The following is a 19,646-nucleotide window of genomic DNA, read 5'->3' as shown; positions in this document are numbered from 1 at the left end:
TATGAGATGAACTCAAAGATCTAAAACTTTTTCCACATACACAATATCACCATTTCCCTCAAATATTGTTCACAAACCAGTCGAAATCTGTGATAGTGAGCACTTCTCCTTTGCTGAGATAATCCATCCCACCTCACAGGTGTGCCATACCAAGATGCTGATTAGACACCATGATTAGTGCACAGGTGTGCCTTAGACTGCCCACAATAAAAGGCCACTCTGAAAGGTGCAGTTTTGTTTATTGGGGGGGGATACCAGTCAGTATCTGGTGTGACCACCATTTGCCTCATGCAGTGCAACACATCTCCTTCGCATCATCCGTGAAGAGAACACCTCTCCAATGTGCCAAATGCCAGCGAATGTGAGCATTTGCCCACTCAAGTTGTTTACGACGATGAACTGGAGTCAGGTCGAGACCCCGATGAGGACGACAAGCATGCAGATGAGCTTCCCTGATACGGTTTCTGACAGTTTGTGCAGAAATTCTTTGGTTATGCAAACCGATTGTTTCAGCAGCTGTCCGAGTGGCTGGTCTCAGACGATCTTGGAGGTGAACATGCTGGATGTGGAGGTCCTGTGCTGGTGTGGTTACACGTGGTCTGCGGTTGTGAGGCTGGTTGGATGTACTGCCAAATTCTCTGAAACGCCTTTGGAGACGGCTTATGGTAGAGACATGAACATTCAATACATGAGCAACAGCTCTGGTTGACATTCCTGCTGTCAGCATGCCAACTGCACGCTCCCTCAAATCTTGCAACATCTGTGGCATTGTGCTGTGTGATAAAACTGCACCTTTCAGAGTGGCCTTTTATTGTGGGCAGTCTAAGGCACACCTGTGCACTAATCATGGTGTCTAATCAGCATCTTGATATGGCACACCTGTGACGTGGGATGGATTATCTCAGCAAAGGAGAAGTGCTCACTATCACAGATTTCGACTGGTTTGTGAACAATATTTGAGGGAAATGGTGATATTGTGTATGTGGAAAAAGTTTTAGATCTTTGAGTTCATCTCATACAAAATGGGAGCAAAACCAAAAGTGTTGCATTTATATTTTTGTTGAGTGTAAATAACATCCACATCAGAAGAAGATAAAATATTAGTAATGACAAATAAGTCCCAAGCACAATGATATCAGTCCAGGAAGGATGGTCATCTTTTCAGTCACTACAATACAACAGAGCTCACATTACTCCACGACAGGGAAATCCTGTTTCTGCATCAGAAAGTACACCATTTCTTATGACAAGCATTACAGCCTATGATTTTACACGGTTAATGGATTAATTTGATCCAGTTCCGACGACTTCCTTGTTCTAGTCACATTGAAATATTCCTGGAACTTGTAGGAAGAGTGAGTTGACTATAAGGAAGGGGCGGAGGACTGGACTCATCCACACCTATGCCTTACAAGCAATGCACTTTGTTTCCTTGTCATGAAGACAGTGAGCCCACGGGCGTCTACCTGTCCTCATTTGGGACATTCTGATTGGCTGCCGCGATGACGACACGCAGCGTTCATCCTTTATAGAGTCCCGAGGAGCTCCCGCATGCAAGCACACACACCACACACTGAAAGCATGGATAGGCTGTGGACATTTTCTTTAGCAAGCATCCTCCTCTCTGTCATTCAGGTAACTGTGGTTTTTAACATTTAATTTTAAGCATTATTTCATTTTGAGGAAAGACAATAGTTTCTCATTCATTCTCCCTCTCTTTTTAGATCCAGACCGTTTATTCAGCAGGTGAGCGTGTGAGATTTTTGAGTCAGTTGTGCAACTTGTTTTTTAAAATCTTCTACCGTGGTACTTTGCAATGACAACAAATGATATTCTGTTCTATTCTATTCTATTCAAATTTTACAATGTAACAACGTTTTTCCTGTTCTTCCTCTAAAATGTTTGAAGCCCCATACAGAAAATACCTGCTGCCATTTTCTGCATCACACACAAATATACTAAATCATACCTTCTTGCTTTTATATATTTTTCAGTATGCAACCTGTCAGTGAGCTCTCCATCTGCTACGACAATGCACGTGAGGTGGAGCAGTGACAGTAGCGCCACACAGTATGAGCTGAACTTTAGAAATCTGAATGCCAGTGTGGCAGTGATTTCTGTAATGCAGGCTGCTTCGATCGGCACAGAGAGGCTGGTTCAAGGTTTAAGACCTGGACACTATTATGAAGTCACACTCAAGATTGTTGAGTATTTAACTGTGGTCTGCACAAATGTCAAAATATCCCAAACAGGTAAAGCCCCTTTTGTTTTTCAAAGTAGCCATTTAATTCAATTAAAAGTGGCATTTTGTCAAAAAATAACCCTTTTGTGATGCTGCAGTGCCCGGCAGGACCCAATTCACCTCTTCTCAAGAAATTTCAAGTACGTCTATAAAGATTGAGTGGGCCAGTGTGTTCGGCGCTGACACATACGTCTTGTTTGTGGAGACCTCTTCGACCGTGGTGTACAACCATAGCTTCACGGGCCTGAGCACACAACTGGATGGACTGACTCCTCGCACCAGCTACACGTGTTACATTTACGCCGCCGACAGTGCTGGATGGAGTGCCAGTAGTACACAAAAGACATTAACAACATGTAAGTCCACATAGGGTGCTGATTTTCATTTGGGACTCATCACACACACAGATATATATTTATAAGCTGTTCTTATATAACGTTCTTATAATCAATAGTAAAGCTAAATGTAGATGGCGGTACGTGTGAGCCAAGCTGTCATATCTAAGGGAATAAAAAACATGATGTTTCAACATTTGACATCAGTTGTTTTCTGTTTGAAGTGGTCCAGCCGCCAACTGGTGTCACTCTTGTATCGACGGGGAGGAACACCGCTACAGTATCATGGAATCCAGTAAATAACGTGCTGTCCTATCAAGTAACTGTGAGTGACAACGACAACCCCAACAATGCCCCAGTCATCAAAACGGTCCTGACTACCACCGCACTTATTGATGATTTGGAACCTTGCTCGACGTACACAGTGGGGGTATCATCACTGAATGTGTTCTCAGTACCTGGGGAGCCGTATAATGTTACGCACACCACATCCAGTGAGTACACAGGCCAAATGTTTAAATGCTTGAGGAAGAAAGAATACAAACACCATCTTATTGACTGATTCTTCTTGTGTTCCTCTCAGCTATAGACCCGGTGACGGCAGTGTCTCAGAAATACCACTGCTCCATTGCCACGGTGGCCGTGAGCTGGGATTCGGTGTTAGGCGCGACGTTGTACAAGGCTGTGGCTGTAGACAGTACCGGCATGTCCCATAACTGTACGACCACCTCTAACAGCTGCAACATCACCATGCTCAAATGTGGCAAGAAGTACCAGGTCCAAGTCATAGCGATCTCTGACGACTGCAATAGCATCTCCAATGACACCATGGTGTTCGATACAGGTGAGGAAGCACACGTGGAATTGAATGAATCTCCCTGGTTTCTTTGCCATACCTTCTCATTTCACCTCAGCCATTTCTTTTTAGAGCAGATGATGCACTTATGAAAGCATTCTATAAATTCTGAAGTTCTCTCAAATATTGCCTGAACTTAACTAAGATTGACCAACCCTGCTCTCAGAGATCACCTGTCCTCTTCTCCAACACTCTCTGCTCTGCCCACTGCAATTAACAAAGTCAGGTGTGCTCAGCCAATCAGGAAGTCAGGAAACACCAAGCTGCACTAATCAGCTGTGGTTACAGGAGGTAGTTGTGGAAAACATGCAAGGCAAATGATGTCCAGGATCAGGTTTGGTGACCCCCCTGTTGTGTGGGCCGCCAGAAGAGGAGGTACTGCTGGCCCACCACCAGAGGGCGCCCTGCCTGAAGTGCGGGCTTCAGGCACGAGAGGGCGCTGCCGCCACGGACACAGCCGGGAGTGACAGCTGTCACTCATTATTTCCTGACAGCTGTCACTCATTTTTCATCATCTCACTCCATAAAACCCAGACGTCATCTCCACCTCATCGCCGAGATATCGTACTTCTATGGAGGTAACTTTCTCTGCCTGTATTGATTGATTTCAAGAGCTATTGTGTTGCAGCTGTCTAACCAGAGGACCGGCGTGGGTCGCGACTGTTTAGTCCTACTTCCCGTCAGATAAGTGGTTACACAGACGCTGCACGAGTGTGTGTTAGAGGTGGAGGTGGCATTCCCACCGTTGTTGTTACGGGGTGTACACACACCCACACTTGACTGTCTTTGCTCTTCGCTAGCAGTACCAGATCCGACAGTCGGGGACGGTGATCACCTGGGAATTCGGGACTTGGCGGCTCCAGTATTCACCAGGTTCGGTGGCGGCGGAAATCGTGTGGGTCCGGCTCTTCTCAGGACAGACGTCTTCTATCCTCGAGCCTGCCCACACGTCACCTTTGTGGATTGACTGTTATCAGATTCTGAGATTGTCTGTATATTCGTTGTGCACCTTCACAACATTAAATTGTTACTTTTTTGGCTCATCTATTGACCGTTCATTTGCGCCCTCTGTTGTGGGTCCGTGTCACTACACTTTCACAACAGGATATCTCGGCCGTGTGTACTTAAACTTGCATGGCTTATGTTATTAACTTGCTTCGGGGTAAGGCACGCGCCTGGGCTACGGCGCTCTGGGAACAGAACTCACGGTTGTTATCAGCATACACTGGGTTTGTGGGGGAGTTCAGAACAGTGTTTGATCACCCTAACAGAGGAGAGACCACTTCAACAATGCTGCTGTCAATGCGACAGGGGCGCCGGTGCGCAGCCGAATATGCAGTCGACTTCCGCATCGTGGCTGCGAGGTCCGGCTGGAATAACGTTGCGCTCCGCGCCGCCTTCATAAACGGACTGTCATCGGTCCTGAAGGAGCATCTGGTAGCTAAGGAAGAACCGCGGGATTTAGATGGGCTTATCGATCTCGTTATACGGTTAGACAATCGGTTGGAGGAACGCCGTCGGGAGCGAGGCGAAGGACGTGGCCAGGTACGCGCCGTCCCTCTCCCTTCCGGGTTCGAAAAGGGGCCGCCCTCCCCACGCTCCACAGCCGCAGCGCTCCGTGGGGCAACAGCTCCCCTGCTGACGTTGCTAGGGAAACGCACAGGGCCAAACCGAGAACAGATGACAGAATGAGGAGGCTGGTCCGCGGGGAGTGTTTTCTCTGCAGCTCAAAGGAGCACATACAGAAAAACTGCCCCAAACGGCCACAATGACAACCGCCCTTAGAGACTGGGCTAAGGGGGGGTCATAACATTCACGTGGGACACACACATATTGCCACACGACTCCCAGTTACAATCCTGAGCGGGGATTTAACCCTTCAAGCCCCAGCACTGGTGGACACGGGGTCAGAAGGGAATCTGCTAGACAGCAGATGGGCAAAGGAGGTAGGGCTCCCTCTGGTGGCGCTTCCTTCGCCATTGCAGGTGCGGGCACTAGATGGCACCCTCCTCCCTTTAATCACACACAAGCCACAACCAGTAACTCTGGTGGTGTCTGGAAACCATCGGGAGGAGATTGAGTTTTTTGTAACTCCTTCTACCTCCCACGTGATTTTGGGCTTCCCATGGATGTTGAATCACAATCCCCGGATTGATTGGCCGTCTGGGGTAGTGGTTCAGTGGAGCAAAACCTGCCATTGGGTGTGTTTAGGATCCTCGGTTCCTCCCGGTTTACATGCTAAGGAGGAGGTCAAAGTCCCTCCCAATCTGACGGCAGTGCCGGTTGAGTACCACGATCTTGCTGACGTCTTCAGCAAGGATCTGGCACTCACCCTTCCCCCGCACCGTCCGTACGATTGTGCCATTGATTTGGTTCCAGGCGTTGAGTTCCCGTCCAGCAGGCTGTACAACCTCTCACGACCTGAGCGCGAATCAATGGAGACCTACATCCAGGACTCATTAGCTGCCGGGCTGATCCGGAACTCCACCTCTCCGATGGGTGCAGGTTTCTTTATTGTGGGCAAGAAAGATGGCGGACTCCGTCCATACATTAATTACAGGGGGCTGAATGAGATTACGGTTCGCAACCGATACCCGTTGCCATTGTTGGATTCCGTGTTCACCCACCTGGATGGAGCCAAAATCTTTACTAAGCTGGATCTTAGAAATGCGTATCACCTGGTTCGGATCCGGAAGGGAGACGAATGGAAGACGGAATTTAACACCCCGTTAGGTCACTTTGAGTACCTGGTCATGCCGTTCGGCCTCACCAACGCCCCCGCGACGTTCCATGCCTTGGTTAACGACGTCTTGCGGGACTTCCTGCACCGATTCGTCTTCGTATATCTGGACGATATTCTCATCTTTTCTCCGGATCCTGAGACCCATGTCCAGCATGTACGTCAGGTCCTGCAGCGGTTGTTAGAGAACCGACTGTTTGTGAAGGGCAAGAAGTGCGAGTTTCACCGCACGTCTTTGTCCTTCCTGGGGTTTATCATCTCCTCTAACTCCATCACCCCTAATCCGGCCAAGGTTGCGGCGGTGAGAGATTGGCCCCAACCAACAAGCCGTAGGAAGCTGCAACAGTTCCTCGGCTTCGCTAATTTCTATAGGAGGTTCATTAAGGGCTACAGTCAGGTAGTTAGCCCCCTGACAGCCCTGACCTCTCCAAAAGTCCCCTTCACCTGGTCGGATCGGTGCGAAGCCGCGTTCAAGGAGTTGAAACGACGGTTCTCTACTGCGCCAGTTTTGGTGCAGCCCGACCCTAGCCGCCAGTTCGTGGTTGAAGTGGACACCTCTGACTCAGGGATAGGACCCGTGCTATCCCAGAGCGGAGAGACCGATAAGGTTCTTCACCCGTGTGCCTACTTTTCTCGCAGGTTGACCCCGGCTGAACGGAACTATGACGTCGGCAATCAAGAACTCCTTGCGGTGAAAGAGGCTCTTGAGGAGTGGAGACACCTGTTGGAGGGAGCGTCTGTGCCGTTCACGGTTTTCACTGACCATCGGAACATGGAGTATATCAGGACCGCCAAGCGGCTGAACCCCAGGCAAGCCCGCTGGTCACTGTTCTTTGGGTGTTTTGACTTCCGGATCACCTATCGCCCCAGGACCAAGAACCAGAGGTTGGATGCCTTGTCCCGGGTACATGAAGAGGAGGTCAAAACTGCACTGTCGGATCCACCGGAGCCCATCCTGCCTGAGTCCACTATCGTGGCCACCCTCACCTGGGACGTGGAGAAGATCGTCCGGGAGGCCCTGGCACGAAGCCCGGACCCGGGAACTGGACCAAGAAACAAACTATATGTCCCACCAGAGGCCAGGGCTACGGTCCTAGACTTCTGTCACGGTTCCAAGCTCGCCTGTCATCCGGGGGTGTGAAGGACCGTGGCAGTTGTCCGGCAGCACTTCTGGTGGGCGTCTATGGAGGCCGACGTCCGGGAGTACATCCAGGCCTGCACCACCTGTGCCAGGGGCAAGGCTGACCACAGGAAGTCCCAAGGTCTGCTCCAACCGCTTCCTGTGCCTCATCGCCCCTGGTCCCACATCGGCCTGGATTTTGTCACGGGTCTCCCACCGTCCCAGGGCAACACCACCATCCTCACGATAGTGGACCAATTCTCCAAGGTGGCCCACTTCGTGGCCCTCCCAAAGCTCCCTACGGCCCAGGAGACAGCGGACCTCCTGGTCCACCACGTTGTCCGTCTGCATGGGATCCCCACTGACGTAGTCTCGGATCGAGGTCCCCAGTTTTCCTCTCACGTCTGGAGGAGTTTCTGCAGGGAACTGGGGGCCACCATGAGCCTCTCGTCCGGGTACCATCCACAGACGAACGGACAGGCAGAGCGGGCCAACCAGGAACTGGAACAGACCCTCCGCTGTGTGACATCTGCGCACCCGACGGCCTGGAGCAACCACCTGGCCTGGATCGAGTATGCGCATAACAGCCAGGTGTCTTCTGCTACCGGCCTCTCCCCATTTGAGGTGTGTTTGGGGTACCGGCCCCCATTATTTCCCGTGATGGAGGGAGAGGTCCGTGTGCCCTCGGTCCGGGCCCACCTTCGGAGGTGCCGTCGGGTGTGGCGCACCACCCGTTCTGCCTTGTTGAAGGCCCGGACGAGGGCCAAGACCCATGCAGACCGCCGGCGGTCCCCGGCCCCTGCATACCAGCCCGGGCAGGAGGTGTGGTTGTCGACAAAGGACATCCCACTTCAGGTACAGTCACCGAAACTGATGGACAGGTTCATCGGACCATTTCGCATCCTCAAGGTCCTTAGCCCTACCACACCTCACCCCTCTGTGCTCCCGGTCCGGCGCCGCCTCCTGCCCGGATCATTGACGGGGAGCCGGCTTGGACAGTGCGCCGGCTCCTTGACGTCCGTTGAATGGGCCGGGGGTTCCAATATCTGGTGGACTGGGAGGGGTATGGACCCGAAGAACGCTCCTGGGTGAAGAGGAGCTTCATCCTGGATCCGGCCCTCCTGGCCGATTTCTACCGTCGACACCCCGATAAGCCTGGTCGGGCGCCAGGAGGCGCCCGTTGAGGGGGGGTCCTGTTGTGTGGGCCGCCAGAAGAGGAGGTACTGCTGGCCCACCACCAGAGGGCACCCTGCCTGAAGTGCGGGCTTCAGGCACGAGAGGGCGCTGCCGCCACGGACACAGCCGGGAGTGACAGCTGTCACTCATTATTTCCTGACAGCTGTCACTCATTCTTCATCATCTCACTCCATAAAACCCAGACGTCATCTCCACCTCATCGCCGAGATATCGTACTTCTATGGAGGTAACTTTCTCTGCCTGTATTGATTGATTCCAAGAGCTATTGTGTTGCAGCTGTCTAACCAGAGGACCGGCGTGGGTCGCGACTGTTTCGTCCTACTTCCCGTCAGATAAGTGGTTACACAGACGCTGCACGAGTGTGTGTTAGAGGTGGAGGTGGCATTCCCACTGTTGTTGTTACGGGGTGTACACACACCCACACTTGACTGTCTTTGCTCTTCGCCAGCAGTACCAGATCCGACAGTCAGGGACGGTGATCACCTGGGAATTCGGGACTTGGCGGCTCCAGTATTCACCAGGTTCGGTGGCGGTGGAAATCGTGTGGTTCCGGCTCTTCTCAGGACAGACGTCTTCTATCCTCGAGCCTGCCCACACGTCACCTTTGTGGATTGACTGTTATCAGATTCTGAGATTGTCTGTATATTCGTTGTGCACCTTCACAACATTAAATTGTTACTTTTTTGGCTCATCTATTGACCGTTCATTTGCGCCCCCTGTTGTGGGTTCGTGTCACTACTCTTTCACAACACCCCCGGTTGATACTATCAGTCTAGAAAAACAATCACAATCTGAGTGTTGGTTTCTAAATGCATCTAACTTGTTATTCCGAATCCCTGTCACGTCATAAGGTGTTTTTATCTGCACTGTGGTGATTTTCTCTGTGTGATGTCTGTCGTCCTCAGTCCCGTGTCCTCCTGCTGATCCTCACGTTGACTATTCATGCTCCAGCAGCAGCATCTACTTTAACTGGCAGCACACAAACAACACCAGGTTCTATGTAGCCAGGCGGTTGGATGAAACCGGTCACGTGTCTGAGTGCAGAACGCTTGATAGCACCTGTCACTTCAACACGGACTGCGGTCACACCTACAACTTCACTGTGTTTGCCGTCAGCAATGAATGCAACAGTGACGTCACGCAGCCCGTGTCCGTCCAAACCAGTGAGTGTGGTTCAGCTTACTTCTGTTTCTGTGCAGGAATGAAGTATGAAGTGTGCAAAGTTCTTAAGATAAAGCATGAAAAGTGATGGTGTATGACTTGATGAAGCTTATTTTCTGTGAATTTGGTAACAGGAGTCAGACTTTTTACTTACTGATTCATATATACTTCTATGTAATTGTATGTCAGCATAAGAACAACTCAACAATGTGTAAAAGTATAAAAGGTATAAAATCAAAGGTTTAAATGCAAGTAAATATATTAATGCAGTTATGGATATGTACAAATGCAGCAGTATAGATATGTAGTTTTATATCATAGATCTAAAACACACTATTTGGCATTACTGTGCAAAAATCTTATGCATGGGAAAAATCATCCAGTAAAGCTGTACCAAAAATGAAAAGCTACATTTCAAACAAGAGCAATCAGAGATTTCTGATGTCTGCCAATCCAGATCCAGATCACCTCCAAAATTTGGTGGAGTCTTCCATGCCTGAATCTATCTGTGGTGAAAATTTGGTGAGAATCCATGAAGTAATTTTGACGTAATCGTTCAAAGCCTATGTAAAGGGAAATCTTGATCCAGAATCCGGGTCCTGATCACCTCCAAAATTTGGTGGAGTCTTCCATGGCTTAATATCTATCTGTGGTGAAAATTCCGTCAAAATCCGTGCAGCAGTTTTGACATAATCCTGCTTACAGGCAGACAAATAAATAAATAAATTCCAATGATTTTATTATGTCCTTGGTGGACGTAATAATTATACTGTAATTATTGAATAATAATTAATCATTTACAATGAAAACTAAACAAAAACAACAACATTAAAGTGAAATTCTTTTGGGCTAACTATCCCATGTTTTCACAACAAACTCAGTTTATTGATTATTGATTATTATCATTATTATCACGCAGTTCACATTTAGAATAAATTAATCACCTGTAGTCATTAGAATAATATCTACTGTCTTGCTGTGGGAAGACAAAATAAGACAAAGCAGCGTTTTTCACACTGTCCTAATTTTTTTCTCATTTTCTTCCAGTTCCTTGTGTGCCTGAAAATATTCAGACAGTGACGCACTGCCAGGATCAGAGGCTGTTCACCTCCTGGCAATCAGCTGCTGGAGCAACGTCCTACTACATAGAACTCCGTGGAAACACAGAAGAGAAAATCTACAACTGCACCACCTCTAACACCAGCTGTGAGGTGACAGGCATTCCCTGCGGTGAGCAACTCAGCGTGTGGGCCGTCGCTTCCAATGACCAGTGCTCCACTGAAGAAGTGTTTGTGAACGTGGCTGAGACGGGTAGGTGATACAGCATTCAAAGTCCACATGGTAGCAGATTGCGTTTTGTTTTTGTTATTGTTGATGTTTCATTGATCCTGGTGAGCTCACCCTCAGACTCCTCCCCCCTGTTCCCCTCTAGTTCCCTGCACGCCCACTAACGTGACAGCAGTGGTTGACTGCAGTCAAGATTCTGCAAGAATCAGCTGGATTCAGAGCAAAGGTGCCATATTTTACACCGTCAATTCTCAGCACGCAGATGGCACCATACGCAGCTGCAACTCAATGATGCCCACCTGTGTGATTGACAGCCTACAATGTGGGCAGAACTACAATGCCAGCGTTATTGGCACAAACATGATGTGTAACAGCACCGTGAGCCATCAAGTCACCTTTAAAACAGGTATCGCTCGTTGCTTTCCAGCCTTCCTCCTACTATTTGTCAAGCTGAGAGATGATCTGTAACTAATTCTGTTCTTCTCCAGCCTCCTGTCGTCCAGAAGACGTTGTGGCATTAAGGAACTGTCACAACAACAGTGTACTGATAATGTGGCAGAATCATCAGCCCGATGGCGTCTACACAGCAACCATAGAGGATCCAAGCGGAACTCAGTTCACTTGCACCAGCAATACAGTCAGTAACTGTACCATCAACGCTCCGCCTTGTGGAAAGACGTACAATGTCACCGTCACCAACACTGCCACACAGTGTAATTCCACTTCGGCAGTTATCACCATGGATTCAGGTATTACAGCTGTATAATATCCAGGGTGAGCCAGTTTTGTCCACGCTGTATAACGGTGAAGACTTAAGTTCTCTCCACCTCTTTTCCTTTAGTGCCATGTGGTCCTGGGGATGTACTGGCCAACGTCTCCTGCAGTACTGGGGAACTAACAGTCACCTGGAGCAACTATTTTTCTGCAGACAACTACACCACTGTTGTCTCTAGAGAGAGTGACCCGCCCCTTTACTGTTACTCCACTGAGACCACGTGCACACTGGGAGGTTTGGCGTGTGCAAGTACCTACGTGGTGACAGTCTTCAGTGTCAGCGGGACATGCCGCAGTCTACTGAGTGCACAAGTCATAGTGCAATCATGTAAGAGATGCTGATTCATCAACTTTAAAGTGGTTGTATTATGAAACTTTACAGCAAGCTAAATCTGGACACTGGGTGTTATTTACACAAGGGATGGCACAATATGAGTTTTTCATGCCCAATATGATACAGATCCTGGAACCCTCAGTATCTGCCAAGGGCGCAATTTAGAACTAGAAATTGGGGGGACAAAGTGCGAGGCCCGCAGGGCTAAAGCCCACAGGCCGGGGCACTGGGGGCCGCTTTAGGCCCCCAGAAGCCAACGGTTTCTAGATAAACTCAGATGCATTCTGAGCATCCAGAACAGTAATTTTAATGTTTTCAGAAGACCATAAAGTGGACACCATTTGACTTATGCAAATTGAAACTGTGGATATAAGTACTTTATTCTGAGAATAGCCAGCATTGATTTTATTAACATCCTGGTGTAAATAAGATATCACCACATGTGTAGAACTCAAAAAGAATGATAGGTTGAGTTTTCATTAAAAAAAAACAAAAAAACAACAACTGCAATGTGGTAAAATGAAAGAACAGGCTCTTAATAATTATTAACTATCGCATACTGTATTTGTTTTTCTCAAGATTTGGTTTTTGCATAAGTTTGAAAAAACAACAGATCATAAGTTTAGGATAAATTACTTATCATGAATTTAATTTTCAAAGTGGCACTAATGACAACACTCATACTGAACATAATTTCGCTTGCAAAGACTGATTTTGGAGATCAAGCAATAATTGCAGATGAGCTTTCTGAGGTCCCAGATAGCGTTTCTGATTTCCTTTTCTAACTTTCAGAATTTAGTAAATTAGCATATGGTCCATTGATACTTATGTGTATGTAGACACTAGTCCCTAGAGGCAACTATTTTTGGTTTCAAATCTGGGCAAATGCAGTCCCAGAAAATTCGAATGTGACAAACAAGAAACAGGTGTAAACAAGTCAATGCTGCTAAAAAGACAAACTTGCAGAAACAAAGATACTGTTCTGACATAGACTGACATGGTTTGCACATAAGACTGGGCATAGCATGTTTCAAGTACACACATATAGTCAGAAGGTGGGGGGGACTACCATATTCTGTCCCCCCCTGGTGAAAGGTTGGGGGACATGTCCCCCCTATCCTCCACCAAATTGTGCCATGGAATCCTTTTGATATCGATATAATCTGATATCTTTTCCCCTGTTTAATACAGCTAATCTTCAATAAATACATGACCTAGCCATTGAACAAAAGATCACCACAAACTGTGAAACAAATATATTACTCCCCTAAAGGAAAACTGTCATAGGCCAGAAGATATCTCATATCATTTTTTTTACTCTGATATCCAATCCAGTAAAAGTTGCTAATATCCAATCAAGTTTGATCCAAATATTATATCAGCTCTGCATCCCTGAATTTAACACCTGAAATTTTGAATCTAGGATCACATCAACCTTTGCTCTTGTTGGTTTTTGTCAACCCAGTCTCACGGCAGTTTGTGGGATTGGGTTAAGAAAAATACATTAATCTATGGGTTCATGACAGGGTACAAAAATAAGGCATTTTTCGTAACGGGGCACAAATTCATTTCATGATGGGGGCATAAATGTGGGGTGAAAGAGTGGGGTCTTGGGGGGTCATGGTTAACGTTTGGGGAGGTGCACAGTAATGCTATGGTTATGGTTAGAGTTAGGTGCACCTACTTTTGGTGACAGGGGAACGAAAAAAATGTTTGTTTGGTTGGTTTCACATTGCATGAATATGAGAACCCGAGGCTGTTCAGACAAAATGTGTATGCCAATTTCTACCTGCACAGAGAGAAATATGGCATTTTGAAGATATTAGGCTAAGGCAAGAAAGATCAAAAGAATGAGTTTGCACAATGTAACTATTTTCAGGATTGATATTGCTGGGGGACTACTCGGATACTAATTGTATTTTTTTTTTCTTCTTTCAGTACCATGGTCCCACCACTGACCATCACAGTCCCACTACATGTGCTCTGACAGTTCCTGTGTCATGGACGGCCAGTGATGGTGCCAAAACTATAAAGCTGTCGCTAAAGCTACAGGTGGGTCACATGTCAGAGTGCAAGTCCAGTCAACCTTTGCACCGTGCCGGATCTCCACTGTGGGGAGACGTACAGCATTAGTGTTGCAGGGCAAGATGACAACTGTTTAGGACAAATGAGCTCGACCGTCTATCTTCAAACAGGTAACAACACAACCACAGCACATTCTGACATATTTATCCTGATTCAACTCTCATTTTCATGTTTGTTAGTTAGGACGTTGTTTACAGTCTAGTGATGAATGCGTTTGTTTCTCCAGTGCCATGCAGTCCATCCATTCTGACCAGTGAGCTGGACTGCGACACTGGTGCAGGTCAACTGACCTGGTCTGCCAGATCCAACGCAGACAATTACACGGTGACAGCCACTAGTTCTGGAGGCACCCTTCTTTGGAGCAGTACTGATACCAGCGCCACGCTCAACGACCTTCTCTGCGGTCAGATCTATGATATCTGTGTTAGTGCGTCCAACGACACTTGTGTCAGCAACTGCAGTGTTTCCGTCGTACATCATTCAGGTACTAATTTGTAAACCAACTTAATTTTGCCTTGTAATTTAATGTTACATAACAGTGGATCAGTTTTAACCGCTGTCCTTTGGTGGTAATAAATGTAGGACAAGTAAATGTACTGCGTTCCTCCACGGATACTGTAGCAGGTAACTAAAATAATCTTTTGATGGTGATAAAAGCACCAAATATGGTTTAAAAAAGGAAGTCTTTAAACATTCTTTTTGAAAAAGTCTACGGGACACTCGAATTTTCAAGAAGAAGAAAAAATGGCCTCCATTCGGGCATACTGAATTGCCTGGTGTCCCATCACATGGACAAATTTGGATGATCTTGGTGTCATTGACTACAAATAAGTAAGTCCTACACAGGCTGGTGCTTATCCATGTATATCATGGCATGAAGTAGATGAGGGTCTACAACTCTCCATAAATGGGATGCTAGTCCATCACAGGTTCCTTCCCCATCCAATACTGGTACCAGTTTACAGCTGGATGGACTCGATGATGCAGAAAAAGTGTCTTATCCAAGGACCCAGACAGGTAGTATGACCAGGAATCAAACCCATGTCTACATATGTTTGTAAGCAGCCTGCTTGCCATGCTGAAGTAATGCTGCTTGAGTTGAGGAATGGCTTGTCAAGTCCCTGATTTGGATTCACCATGGTTACATTTAATGCTGAGATCATCAGTAGTGGGCAGGTCTCTGCATATTTATTGCAGACCACTTTGCTGTCCACTTTAGGGAGGTGATGGTCTAGTGGTTAAGGAGTGGGCTTGAGACCAGCAGATCCTCGGTTCAAACCCCCGTCTGGCTGGAAAATCATTGAGGGTCCTTGGGCAAGGTTCTTAATCTCCATGTTGCTTGTGGTGTGTAGTGAGCGCCTTGCATGGCAGCACCCTGACAGTGGTGTGTGTGTGTGTGTGTGTGTGTGTGTGTGTGTGTGTGTGTGTGTGTGTGTGTGTGTGTGTGTGTGTGTGTGTGTGTGTGTGTGTGTGTGTGAATGGGTAGATATAAGGTATTACTGTAAAGTGCGTTGAGCTTGTGATATAGATGGAAAAGCACTATTAAAATGCAGTCCAGAAATAAGTTCTATATGAAGCACTGAAAATTTAAGTGGCCTGTAGACATTTTCAAGAGTAATGTCAGATTTGATGCTTGTACCACCATTTGAAAGATTTCCCTGTAGCTGGAGGGCCATTTATAACCTTCTTTGCTTATTGTAGGTTCTAAAGATTAGAAGTTATTTGGTTTCGTGTTAGCTTTATATAATTGGGGTGCGTTGTTTTTAAAGAATACATTTCAGAATGTAAATGTTGAGTCCTGGTTTTCCTCACCCACAGCACCTTGTGAACCCAGCAGTATTGAAGCCATGATGGACTGTGAGGCTCTCTCAGCAACCATCTCCTGGCTGCCCAGCCTCGGGGCCACAAGCTATGTTGCGGCTCTTCAAGCTTCATCAGGCCACACTGCAAACTGCGCCACCATCAATACCAACTGTCAGCCGACCGCTCTGCAATGTGGGGAAGAATACAACGTCACTGTGACAGCGGTGGGAACAGTGTGCAACACCACTGCACAAATGGCAGGATACCTCACAACGGGTACGTTCACACATTTGCAAGCTGCAGAATGTTTATTTTCTAACGCAAGTCAAACAACAGGCTTCACAACCATGATACGATTAATAATAAAAGATGGCAAAATTCCACTGCTGTTCTACAGTATGTTCACTCTGCCGTGCTAAAATGTTACTTTTACCAACATTTCTCATTTGCATAATATAAATAAATTAAATGGTTAATTAAATATTTAAATATTATTTAGCATAGAATGTCAGCTGACTGTACAAAACACAATACAGGAAATAGGATTACCACTGAGCCCTTTATTTTGTCACTTTTATTTAACTGGCATATTAGCTGAGTATAGGCTGCACCCCCCCCCCCCCCCCCCGTGACCCTTAGGTGGAATAAGCTGGTATAGAAAATGGATGGATATTAGCTTAGTCACCAATGGACTTAACACTGAAATATAAGTTACACTTGAGTGAGTATGAAATGCTTCATTAAATATTTAGCTCCACATTTAAATATGTATTAACAGCTGATTACATATAAAATACCTAACATTTAATTTTAAAATAATAATAAATGTATTGTTAAATATTGCTAAAAATGCAGATATGTAGTTAAATGTTTAGCTAAATATTACATTATTTCACTGAAATATTTAGGCGAATATTTAAATATATACTACTACTTAAATAAATGCTTAATATGTAGCTAAAAATTCAAAAATATACTTCCACTATCCATACCAAATAACTACATATTTAGTTTAACAGTTATTTAAATATTTATGTAAATATTTAGATTCAGTAACCAAAATATTGAGTTTAACATTCAGGAAGAGTCCAACAAAATATTTGGTTAAGGGTTTAGCCAAATATTTAGGTAAATGCTTAGTGACTACCTAGTTAAATGTTTAGGAAAATATGCAAGTAATACTTTTGTGAAAAAACTGAGGCATATAAAAAAAATTAGACCAAAGCAAGAAACAATCTTTTCTTACATTAAAAAAAAAAATAATAATAAAAGATCACAATTCGGTTTTCATCATAAATGTCATGAAAAAGTAAGTTTTTTTCAGTCATTAAAAAAGTATAACTGAGCTGTTAATTTGAGCATCAGTTGGTTTACAAATGGTGGCTCGTGTTTATGCCTGGTATATTTTTCTGTTGGTGTGATAACACTATGTATTTACTTCTAACATTGTATTTAACTGTAATTATGGTCATGCTCTCTCTCTGCACAGAACCTTGTACTCCCATAATTTTATCTGTCCAGTACAATGTGAACAATGCGACGGTATTGTGGAGTGCAGCAAACGGTGCCACGTCCTACTCTGTTTGGGCTCTGACTGACCAAGGCCTGACAGTCAGCTGTAACACCACTGGCACCATGTGCTACCTGACTGGCATGCAGTGCAGTCAGCAGTACAATATCACGGTGACCGCACACAACCTGGCCTGCAACAACACCGTGACCTCGGAAGCCCATTCAGTCACCACAGGTAAGTCACTGGATCACCAACCGGCACTAGCAGTGGATGACTCTTCTTTGTGGTTATAAAAATGTATTCTCGCTTATATCTTTGTGTTGTCACTTCATCTAGAACCCTGCCCACCCAGGAACATTGAGGCCACCATGACGTGCACCGAGCCTCTAAGTGCATCTGTTTCATGGGAGCAGGTCGATCACGCTCTTGGTTACGTCGCCTATGTTGACAGCCTGGATGGCTACTCCGCTTCCTGTCCTGCTACAAGCCCAGTTACCTCCTGTACTATCCCAGACGTGATGTGTGGCGTGGTGTTCAGTGTCAGAGTCAAAGCTCTGGGACAGCCGTACAACAGTTCTTACAGCACACCCGTCTCACTTACATCAGGTAAAATAATTGAGGTACTCACTCCGCAGATATGCAATGAACCTAAGCAAACAGTGCTGACTTGGTTATGTGCCGTGTCCTCAGCTCCGTGTCGCGCCAGAAATGTAGAGGTAACAGTTGACTGTAACTCTGAGGGTGCGGCAATGGTGACCTGGAATACAACTTATGGGACTGCCAACTTTACACTGACGGCCGTGGTCAGCGGAGCGCTCCAGACACTGTGTACAACTCAATATCACTACTGTAACGTGACGGGACTGTCCTGTGGAGAAACCTACAACCTCAGTCTCAGCGCCAGCAATGAGCAGTGCACCCACACACCTCCAATGCACACCAAACTGACCACACGTGAGTTGTATGCTTACTGTAGATGTTACGGCTCTTAGCCCATATCCATGAAAAAATATAGCTCAGAGTGATGTTATTCTAAGAAAAATCTTAGAAATCCTTGAATTCTTACACATTTCTTAGAATTTTCCCTTGGCAAGATGAAAGTTGCCCACAAAGCACCTTAGGCCTTAAGAGAGCTCTTAAGGCACCAAACTGGTAAGAGGAGGGAGGAGGACTTTTAAAAAACCTAAGAGTGTCTTAAGCAGAGAAGACAGCAGAAAAGGCAGAGAGGAAGGAGAGATATTCTCTGTATGTAGGATGGCAGTGAGTCAGAAACACACTACCCACTTAATCTACACAATTATTTTATGTCTTAATGTATTTATAAATTATTTAGGTTCTTGTTATCATATACACACTATTATTATTATTATTAATATTATTATTATTATTATCAGTATTATTAATATTGTTATTTTCTTTTATTATTGCATGTATTTTGTCATATGATTTTTAAATGGACCACCATGTAAATAAGTGTTTTCACTTTCTTGTGTTATGCATGTATTTTTATGTTTTTATAATTATATTATGTACTCACAATGAACGTACTAAATAAACTCATGCACGCACACAGTAAATGTTGCTGAGTAAAATATACTCTGCCGGGATAACATTTAGTCCCAGTCTAAATAGAGTAAAGTCAGCTCTGCTGTCTTGTCAAATCAAGTGTTTCTACTCCAATAAGAGTTGATTTTACATAGTGATAGAGATGATTTAGCACTGTGATAGAGTATATTTAACTCTATTTGGACTGGGACCAAATGTTATCCCAGCAGAGGAAATTTTACTCTGCAAAACGTACTGTGCACACATGCTTTTAATATATAGATATTTGGCATGTGAGTGAACTATGTTCAAACATTTTCAAGCTGTACAACAATTCATTTAATTTTGCTGAGTTTCATCATCATAACAAAGTTATCCTCACGATTACACGTTTAATGCAGTTCGGGTTATATGATCGGTTGATTTCACTGTCCATTCATGACTAGGTGGATGGAGCACATTTGTTTTTATTTCTCCTCCCAATCACAGCTCTTAAAGGACTGCGTCATACCCGCCTCCTCACAAAGAGGAGTTTCTGTCCCTTCCTTGCCCAGACTTGCTCTCAGACACCTGCTGGCTCACTCTAAGGCTACAATTCCTTGCCAGGAAATTTTAGACTAAATTAGGGGCTCTTTGAGATGGCTTTGAGTTGAT

At 45.7% G+C, this 19,646-nt stretch overlaps 1 protein-coding gene across 1 annotated transcript; it reads left to right on the top strand.

Moving 5' to 3' along the window:
- The first annotated feature begins 2,032 nt into the window (after positions 1–2,032).
- LOC117521255 (fibronectin type III domain-containing protein 7-like) lies at positions 2,033–14,629 on the top strand. The gene is made up of 10 exons (XM_034182586.1): positions 2,033–2,252; positions 2,341–2,598; positions 2,802–3,071; positions 3,161–3,421; positions 9,396–9,653; positions 10,699–10,962; positions 11,084–11,344; positions 11,427–11,687; positions 11,780–12,040; positions 14,358–14,629. The coding sequence occupies exons 1-10, from the start codon at positions 2,033–2,035 to the stop codon at positions 14,627–14,629; spliced, it is 2,586 nt and encodes an 861-aa protein (XP_034038477.1).
- Positions 14,630–19,646: the final 5,017 nt, after the last annotated feature.

Source organism: Thalassophryne amazonica, chromosome 12, assembly GCF_902500255.1.
Source record: "Thalassophryne amazonica chromosome 12, fThaAma1.1, whole genome shotgun sequence".
Lineage (NCBI taxonomy): Eukaryota > Metazoa > Chordata > Actinopteri > Batrachoidiformes > Batrachoididae > Thalassophryne > Thalassophryne amazonica.
Note: the sequence above shows the minus strand (reverse complement) of the source record. Positions and strands in the feature narration are given on the sequence as shown.

Excerpts from the sequence above, each read along its gene's own strand:
- LOC117521255 (XM_034182586.1), top strand. The coding sequence starts at position 2,033 with ATGCACGTGAGGTGGAGCAGTGACAGTAGCGCCACACAGTATGAGCTG. Across the intron at positions 3,422-9,395 it reads CACCATGGTGTTCGATACAG|TCCCGTGTCCTCCTGCTGAT; the intron begins GTGAGGAAGCAC and ends TGTCGTCCTCAG. Across the intron at positions 11,688-11,779 it reads AGTTATCACCATGGATTCAG|TGCCATGTGGTCCTGGGGAT; the intron begins GTATTACAGCTG and ends CTTTTCCTTTAG.